This window comes from Ixodes scapularis, unplaced genomic scaffold (assembly GCF_016920785.2).
Source record: "Ixodes scapularis isolate PalLabHiFi unplaced genomic scaffold, ASM1692078v2 PGA_scaffold1__304_contigs__length_218370807, whole genome shotgun sequence".
Taxonomy (NCBI): domain Eukaryota; kingdom Metazoa; phylum Arthropoda; class Arachnida; order Ixodida; family Ixodidae; genus Ixodes; species Ixodes scapularis.
This window is the reverse complement of record NW_024609846.1, coordinates 160,282,668-160,292,424: the sequence shown is the minus strand read 5'-3', so window position 1 is coordinate 160,292,424 and position 9,757 is coordinate 160,282,668. Positions and strand designations below refer to the sequence as shown.

Genomic DNA, 9,757 nt, shown 5'->3' with positions numbered 1-9,757 from the left:
AGACAAAGTATAGCTTCTGTAGTCTCTGCTACGCTGGCACTTAGAATGGAATGGAGTATAAGGAACTGTGGTGGGGAAGCGTATTGACGCATGCTCGAAGCGCGAGTCAAATATTCTATTTTGCTCGCCTGGAGCGCTGCCCGAAATTTGAGAGCTACATCGCTGCTTGAGACGTCTTCTGTAGAACGAGCGCTCGCGCTAGGAAGGTACGAGTAAGACAAACGCTTCCTCTACAATTAGAGGAGGCGTTGGTACGACTCAGTGCCAGGTGCGCGGGCTACCTCGTGCTTGTAGCTTTGGCTGCAGTCTCGACTTATAATAGAATATGGTGAATTCCGCAAACCATTTGAATACGAAACCGAAACTTCATTTTGATTACGTCGTTAAAATTGTGCTAAAAGGGCGTTTTCGAGTAAAATTGAAGATAGTGTTTTTACTTTTCATGCAAGATATTTTAGAACCTTGAAGTGTAATTATAAGTTTCTCAGTGTTTTATAAAAACATGACAGTCGCAAACATAACCCCACTGCGTGTTCATTTATCACGGTTCGCCTGGTTCGCCTTTATCATTCTCAACAAATCCATCGCCATCGATGGTAATTTCAAAGATGGCGGCACTCATTCGGTTGCGAAGTGTTGAGTGAATGTTTCGTAACGGCGCTTTGGCACGTGTTTGCAATGTATACTTCAGCATTGTCACACTATAGATACGCGTGTCATCATTTATGTGCCATCAGACGCCCCTTCTGGACTCTCAGCGTCGAAAATCTCTTGCGAAGTGAGTGTCGTCCTCGTTTTCCCCCGAAAGTCGCACTGCACGGCGCCCTTGGTAAGTCTCCTTTGGAGCTTCGCAATAATGCATGTGTTGTGAGACAGCTCCCTGCGCAAAGTGAAGGAAAATATAGGGTGACGACGATGACCCCTGGAGGAGGGAATCAAGGGGGACAAAGGATAAACACAAATCTCCAAACACAGCTAGGTGACTGGTGCGCGACCGAAAAAAATCCGCCTGGTCCTGGTATCGAACCAGAGACCTCTCCATTTCTGGTGGAGCGCGCTACCAACTGAACTGACCAGTAGTTCGACGTCAGTAGAGCAAACGGGTTTTATCACCTGCCACCAGTCTAACACCAATAAGGGTGAACGGCCTGCATTTTTTAAGATCAGAGTGAGAATGCAAAATCAATGCAAAGGTGCAAGCTATAGCTGGACAAGAATGATGAAGACCCGGCGTGTTTTTTCGGTCGTGCACCAATCACCTAGCTGTGTTTGGAAATTTGTGTTTGTTTTTTGTTTCCCTTGTTCGCCGCCTTCAGGGATTATTATCGTCTTTCTTGTTCACCTCGGTTGCACCTTTGCATTAATTGCATTAGCAAATATAGGGTAACTGAAATAACCAGGCTCAATCTAAAGGGGCCGTAAAATTTGGCGCTCGCATGTTACAGTCTCATTTTTTCTTCAAAGGTGTGTTTCACAGGTCGGTTTTTTTATGTAAAATTGCAAAGCGTAGCTCCCTTCCTGTAAAAAATAGGGCCAGAAAAACTTGCCATGGTCAACGACGGACGGTGGCGCAGACAACAGAGTCAAGTGGCAGGGCGCATAGGCGGAAAGTTCTCATATTCCCGGGAAGAGGGGAGGGGGGGCCGGAACCCCTCCGGCCCCCTGGGAAACGTTTGGGAAAGAGACGTCCCAAACGTGTGTAATCTCCTGGAAAACGTAGAATAAGCATGCTGACGGGATGATGCCTAAATAAATGTCTGCTTTTGTGACCCTATAATTTAGCTGGCATTGCAGTTGCGATCAGTGAATTCCATGGTACAAGCGAATTGACCGCAATGAATTGTTTCAATGTTTATGAAAACAAAATGGGGCTTACAAAACGTATTATGTCGTCAACTTCCGTAGGCTGCAGGCCTGCTAGAGGTGCACTGTCGTCATTCGCAACTACTTTCAATGGCTTTCAAAGGAATTTCCAGCACTAGCCTTTATCATATTTGCTAATATTATGTAAAGCCTTCGAACAGGACTGCGCAAATAGTTAGAAAAATTTATCCACTCACCGTCTCTGGTCACTTAGTGACCAGAGCTGGTGAGTGGATAAATGTTTATTTATCTACTGGGTGCCAGCTATCGATATGTGCGGACACCAGGGCGCACAGATGAGATAAATGAGGTGCAGCCAGAGGTCCTGGAGGCGACAGTACTTGCTTTTTCGAAGAGCTCAAGAGAGGAGAAGGGGGTGGGGGCTCGGGCCCCACCCCCCTCCCCTATGAGCCTATGGCGGGGCACGCTTGGCAGATATTTTGATAGGTAGTACTACCTCCTTATCGAAACTGATTGCGACGACCGTGGTCTACTAAAATGCACATAATCTTTTGTAATGTTAAGAAAAGTTAAGAAAAAAAGAAAAAAGGGGTTGCATAATGACAGTGCTATGCTGCCGACGGATTTCGTCTGTGTGTCGTCTGCTTTCTTACACTGGCCAGCTACACCTTTCTATGCTGCTCCCAATGCCACCTATCAATATGTGCACCAAGCGCGCCCCGCCACCTGACTCGGTCGTCTGCGTCGCTGTCCACCATTGACCCCGACAAGTTTTTTGGCCGACTATTTTTACAGAAAGGGAGCTACACTTCGTAATTTTACGAGATCAAACCGACCTGTAAAATACACCTTTGACGAAAAGTTTAGATTGCTATGCGCAAGCACCGATTTTTACGGTTCATTTTAGATCGAGCCTGGTTTTTTCAGTCACCCACATCATTTTTTTCAGGACAACTTTGGGTTCATTATTTATTTGATGATGCAAGCTCGAAGAAGAACTCCATGTGAAGCGGCAGAGTGTGGCGTCTCGATGCAGGTTATTAATTAACTGTTTCCTCCTGCCTTTAGGAGTGTACCAGAATGCTCGCTACGCAACCAACGCAGAGCCATCCCACAAGACGAAAACGAAGAAATCGAAAGTCGGCAAGCTGAGAAAGAAGCAGTACAGAGAGCTGATGAAAGGTGCGGACCTGTCCTTCCGCAGAGGTTGCATTCATTCTTCACGTGCACTTGCTGCCGCACGTGTGCATGCCACTAACGTTTTGTTTAAAAAAAAGAAAGAAATATGATGTCAAGCTGCATTTCTAAAGAATTGCAAAGCTCACTTAAGTGTACATCATGACAATTAAAAGCCCACTTGGAAGCTAAGAAGTAATCCAAGCAAAAATGCTCCCTCCCCCTCCTCCCCGCCCCATTAGCACCTTAAAGGGGTTTGGAAACGAAATGATGTGACAGCGATCTCTTTACCTCTCGCTTCAAAATCGGCAAGTGAGAAGGGCGATGCGTATCGCTTTCGTGAGACCATTAACTCCTGCACCGCCTAGGGATGACGTACCAGCTGAGCGTTGCCGCTTTGTGGTTCAACGTGCCACAATCTCGCCAAGTATGGTAGTAATGTCCGATGACTATGTTTATAAGCTATACATAGCTTGCCCGTAACTGCATTTGCAGCCATGCTGGTATTTTATGCACTACGAGCGGGGTGATGGATTTTTACAATGTTCTTCTCTTCTTCTCAGTAAATATAGTTGGGAATAGCGCCCTTTCCTGCATCTTCTCTCTCCTCTCTACGTGTGCACTAATACCGTTTAGATGTTTAAATACCATCTAGCCCAATTATCAACCCTTTTACATGGTGGTAGCATTTTTACCATCGGTTTTAGAGTGAAACGCGGTTTCCCGTTCCTGTAATATTTTTGCAGTTTTCATATTTAGTCTCCGTTAATTGATATCAGTCATTCACTTTGGTTCGACTTGTGACCGGAGTTACCCATTAAGGTTGACAGAGGTCGGTTCGCATAGAGCAGGGGCGGCCAAACCATGGCTCTTCACGAGTTCAAGTGCGGCTTGCAGCTCCCTGGGAAGCGTACTCCCTCCTCCCCCCATTTATCCCCTGCTAGAACAGGAGGAAAGATATATGATAAGAAAAATAGCTTACGTTTTGGCGCCTTGCTCCACCTTGCCACATCAGACCAACCTTATAAATGACATTAGGGTCAGTGACATAACAATGAACAACCGCTTTATGAGTAGAATTCACCGTGGCCACCAACTGAAATTAAATAATATAAAAAAACAAAAAAACAAAAACTTTCACTCCCCGTTTTTGAGGCTTTCGCATTAAAATTACGCTTTATGTGACTCTTTGCATGTGTCCGTCTGGCCACCCCCAATGCAGAGTGTGCCAGGCATAAACATGGTGCGTTGCAGGCAGGTCGCTGACCAGTGTCCCCTCTGACTGCACAGTTCTGGAGGCGCACAGGACGCAGCTCTTGGAGGTTGAGCGGCGCAGGGGAGCGGTCGGTCAGCGCAGGGAGGAGCTGATCCTGACCATCCCCGCCTCGTGCAACGTCCTCGCGCTGCCCCCGGCCTGCTCCCCCCACAGCGTCCGGTGCGAGAGCTGCGGACGACCGCACCTGCACAGCGTGAGCACTCGTCTGCCCCCGGCCAGGCGTTCGCTCAACGTTTTATAGCTGTTGTGGGCTCTTCCCACATCTGGAAATGACGTCCGCTTGGGATGTTCTAGTCGTTGTCGTTGTTGTCGACGTTATAGTTGGTGACGTAGGGCGTCTGTCGTCGACTTTGCCAAATCCTCGAAAGAGATTCTTCACTGCACGCGGGGTTCGAACCTGGGTCTGCCGCTTGCAAAGAGGAGGTGTTACCATGGAGCTGCGCCATGCCATTGACAACCCGCTTTATACTCTGGGTTTTTCTAGTAGCTGATGTCCACTGCACGCTCTCTATAGAAAAAGAAATAGCCAACAACAAAACACCGTTGTATCAATGTCAGTGCCAAGAGCCTGCGTCGCGAGACGCGCTTTCACATGCTTCGGAACAGAAGCGTTCGGAACAGAATGGTCAAATGTCTACAATGCAATCCACTTTTAGCGATGTACCGCTTGTAATAATTGGTTTCTAAAGTTTCTAAACTAGAAACACTCAGTTTCTAGTTCAGATACTACAACAGTCAATTATAACAATTAAATTTTCGGGCTTTCTCATTATCGTAATACTGAAAGGTTTAGAGAGAACGCCCGTCTCCGAGAAATGGCCCATCCCATTCTTCTGGCTAAATATTTGTAACCTCAAAATTCTGAACCATCGCCCACCCTCCCAAATCCCGTCGCACGTCATGCGATGTCCGACGGGAAACGCATCCGCCGTGCAATATGCTATACCTGTATGTCTGATAAGCGAGTTCATAGCGGGTTTCCACGTTTTCGTGTGCGACCTGCACGCGCAATATTGGCTTCCGTTGCACGCGTGTTTCCCGCATGTATATTGTATTGTGAAATGGGAATCTTATGAGTCCGCAATCTGTGGTATCCGTTCCTGTGACATGAGGCTTTGTGCGCTCGATGTCAATTCCTGTAACACGCAAGTTGGTCCCACGTGTGTATTGCAGTGATGGAAGTGCTGTGTCATTTGCGCCAAATCGCGCCATTAATGAAATTCTGCTACATCTCGTGCCAAAGCGTCATTTTTGCTCAAAATTGCGCCATAACTGCGCCAGGATGGGCTTAAAGCAAAATTTAAAAATAATTTAATATTGGTCGGCCCTAATGTTTAGAAAGTTAGAAGAAAAAAAAAATGGTATGAATATATTTCACGGCGTCTCTACTCGCCATATAATTTGTTTCATTTTAGGTCTGAGCACAATCGAAAGCTTGAGCGCACATACTAAAAGTGCTAGTCGCGGGGCATTCACTCCAGCCGATTGGTTTAGCCGACAAAAAGACACATACAGGGAGATGAATGCCATGATACACTTTTATGCTGTTTAATTGGTCCCATTGGCTCGTAGAGTTGGCTGTAGCGTCGACATTAGGTGAAACAAAGCATATGGATTGTTCGTCAATCGCTCTGGCCAGTTGATGCGCTGGCCAGTTGATCGTCGACATCGTCTAAATTACCAGACGATGTCTGTGAGACCAGGAGCTAAAAGTGTCGAGATAACTTTGCAAAATAGTAGGATGGTGGTATACATACTGTGATAAGACAGAACAAGGATCTTGTATACTCTTGGTGAAATCGCTCGGTTATCATGTCTGCCGTGCTGTGACTGCAGAGTACCGCGGCACTTGTGCTGCTCCTGTCAACCTTCACTACATCTCGCCACACATGAGCGTGCATGCGTCGGGCTTCACCGCTTTGTACCAAAGTGCTAGGAGCAGTGACTGACCTGTTGGAGGGTTAGCGCAATAGCTATGCGCGGAATTCATTCTCAGGGTTATTGCAAATCGACCTTCTTTGTCTTCATTGCAGATTAATCTCTAATAATAATAATTACAAAAAGGAAAGAGCCGAAAAAACTATAAGAAAACTAAACACGGGCCTCTATTTTTGAATAAATACGGTAGCTCTTGTGCAGCTGTCGAATGAATGAGCAGCAAACTTTTATTTAACTCTAGTTCCAGTGCTGCTGAAGAGCAGTGTCACATTTGAAGCACAAGTGTAGGCTTTTATAATATTTGTCAGTGGTTGTTTTTGTAGTTTATGATATTAGAGTTTTGAGTTTGGCAGGTTCATAAAACTTGGGGGACGCCTTTTTATTGGTGTAGCGTGGTGGTTCTCAAATGGGGGTCCACGAAGGCATTCAAAGGGCCCGCGAAGCCCTGCCTAATGAGTCAAGCCTGGCAAAAAAAGTTGTATTGTTTTTTTATTGAGAAGAAACATTTCAATTTTCGGGTGAGTTCTCTCGCGTGTATGTGATTGAAAAAAGTGTACTTTACACTAGCCCTTAGTGATATTCATTTATTAAATCATTATCATAATTAACCTATACCTTTCCCTTCCCCTCACCACAAACATCGTTTTCCATCTTTACCGCCGATTCACAAGGGGTCCGCGAAACATCAGTGGTTGAGAGCCACTGGTGTAGCGGATATGCTGGTTTTTGCTGGCATTTTGTAGAAATTATATTTACAGGCCAATTAAACTACCGAGTGTAGAACGGGGATGGGAAAGAGGCTTTATCGCAACTAAAGGGTTGGGCTGTGATTTATTTTTTAACCATTTTTAGTACCCATTTTAAATGGATTCCGCTCTGACCGGAGCCTTATTTCAAGAAAAGAAGGCTATCTGTTCCTTTTGCATCCTATTTATTTTTAGCACAAAATGTGGTAGGTAATATGCTCCAGTATCAAAGAGGAACTAGCAATCATTATCACACACAAGCTGACTTAGATATGGCATCACTTTTTTCATTTGCATCTGCTCCAAATGCGTTAGCCGCTGCTCGATACTAGTATTTTGAATGCTACAGAACCTGCTACGAAAGGTTCAAATGCTGCTTCCTTCACTGGTATTGCATAAATATGATTCTGCTGCATCCGCGATCTGCTCTATTCACTCCCATGACATAGGATTTTGTAACAGTCCCCTTTTTGTCCGCGATCTGTGCGTGCGATATCGGTTCCCGTGACAGTTAAGTTTGTAGCGGGTTCCCGCGTGTCTATTGCATCATAAAACTTAAATCTGCTGCGTCCGCGATTTGCGGTATTCATACTCGTGAGATGCGAGTTGTTGGTGGGTTTCAGCGGGTCCTTCGCACAGTAAAACACAAATCTGCTGCGTCCGCAACCTGTGGTATCCTTTCACGTGACACAGGAGTTCGTAGCGAATTTCCGTGTGTTTATCGCATCATGAAATGCAAATTTATGGTGTTCGCGATCTGGAATATCAGTTTCTGCGTCACGTGGTTTGTAGCAGGTGCCCCGTGTTTATCATTAATTTTTGATAATGTTTTGTTGTGTCATCCGCAAAGGTAGCCCACTTCATGTTTTTCACCATTTATCTCTGTATTTTGGGTGGGTGTTCTTTCGGAACTTTACAGTAATTGGGTTGCACTGTATTTCGTTTCGAACGCTTTTGTTCACGCACCCCACTGTGCGTGAACGCAACGCCGATGCCCAACGACTTTGTAGTGACGTGTTGTAGCTGTCGCTGTGACCGTACTGTGGATTAATGCGAGACCACTCAACATTTTTGTCACTCTTAAGCCGACTCGTGCCTTGCCGCCAGCGCAAGCGCATAATGGCAGTGGTTACGATCGGACGGAAAGACCCAATCCGTAATAATATGCACAAAAAATGAAAGCCGTTTACAACTCCCTGTAACGCCGAATTGGAGTGCAGCTCTTGAGGAGGGGGGAAGGGTATTGAGGGGAGGGTATATTCCTTCTCCCTCCTCCTCCCTCGTGATCCTGCCTGCTACTCCTCCTCCTGTCATCCACCTCCTCCACCCCCTCCTTCTTCTTCACCTCCTCATCCTTCAACCTCCTCCACTCGCCCCCTCTTCCTCCTCTCTCCTCCCCCTCCTCCTCCAGCTCCCTCCTACTGCTGTCGTCCTCGTAGCCGGTTGCCTGCATGACCCCCCCAGGTCACGTGACCTGGGGGTGGTGACGTGACCTTACGGTTATGCCGACAGCGACAGTGCTCAAGCCAGAAACGGGTGCCTGAGAGCTGCGCTCTAAAAACAGTTTTGGAGCGATTTCTTAAGTTATTTGGATGGGAATGCGGCGTCTTTAATTTATGGTTGTCTGGAGAGCCCATTTCTCCAATTGCAGTGACCGACGCAGCATGTTTTTTCGTTGGCTATATTACGGCGATGTGCATGCTTCGTTGCACTGTAGTCGTGGTACTTCATGCACGTTATGGTTGTTCACGGGCAGTGGCGTCACTAAGGTGAGCGGCACCCGGGGCGGCAGCCCGCCGCAACACCCCAGTTGCGACCTCTCCCCCTTTGGTCTCGTGGCCTGCCGCGAAGCCCCCCTTAGCCGTGCACCCGGGGTGGTCCGCCCCGGGTGCACAGCTATGAGACCTATAAAAAGGAAAAGCAACTATTAAAACAACATTGTTGGTTATAAAAGCAAACAATAAAAAAAAAAAAATCTCTTACATAAAGGTTGGTGTCACATTACCCAACTTCATTTTGAACAGCTCAGTAAAATTTCTCCCCAATGCACATGCTTACTTGGGGAAAGCTAAGATTTAGCACGAGGGTATGTGCAATAAAAGCCCCTGTTGAGAACATGTACTGTTTGCTTTTTGCAAACCATCACTGGAAAAACATGCACATGTGCCAATCCTTGAATGGTAGATTCGTTATCAGCACCGCATAAATTTTCTGGTTAAGTAAAAGACCTCTTAAGTATGAGGGTGACGAAAGCTGTTCAAGGGTCGTTAACATTTCAAAGCAACCGAGCGTTTTGAGAGCACCTTGTGTGGCACTTTGCAGCACTCAACGCGGAGTACGGCAGAGCCGGCGTGGTCGCAGGTCCCGTTCCCCGCTGACGACCTGCTGTGCCTGGAGGACGGCTCCCTCGCCGTGCCCTTCGAAGACCTGTGCGCACACCAGGTTGAGCCACAACTTCTCGACGCGGCGTTGCTGGAGGAGCAGGGTCAGGAGGAGGAGGAGGAAGTGGCGACGGCTGTGGTGGCCGCTCCTGCCGGGGGGCGGGGCAAGCGGGCGAAGAAGGCGGGGCTTCGCCTGACCTCGGCTCAGGCTGAGAATGCGGCCAAGGTGAAGAAGGCGGAGCTCGACAAATTGGCTCGGGAGATGCAGCTCAAGACGAGCCTGCGAGCGTTCATCGAAGTCTGCGTCCAGGCCAACCTGGTGAGTGCGGTAATGGGTCACTCCCTTTTTCTCAGCAATGCGCCTGGAGGGCACCTTGCCCGACAACTGTAGGGCACACTAAATTGCAGCTGCACCG

The 9,757-nt window shown here is 47.3% G+C and overlaps 1 protein-coding gene across 2 annotated transcripts in view; it reads left to right on the top strand.

The window, feature by feature from the left end:
* The first annotated feature begins 577 nt into the window (after positions 1-577).
* LOC8030692 (DNA-directed RNA polymerase, mitochondrial) overlaps positions 578-9,757 on the top strand; it is a 102,728-nt gene continuing 93,548 nt past the window's right edge. Inside the window, exons 1-4 of one of the 2 annotated variants that reach the window (XM_029995037.4) lie at positions 578-778; positions 2,893-3,006; positions 4,291-4,469; positions 9,283-9,660. In XM_029995037.4, the coding sequence (XP_029850897.2) occupies positions 679-778; positions 2,893-3,006; positions 4,291-4,469; positions 9,283-9,660 (771 nt within the window). In that variant the 5' untranslated portion in view covers positions 578-678. Of the gene's footprint in view, positions 830-2,892; positions 3,007-4,290; positions 4,470-9,282; positions 9,661-9,757 lie in introns of both variants that reach the window. The other variant, XM_029995026.4, reaches the window with a different exon arrangement.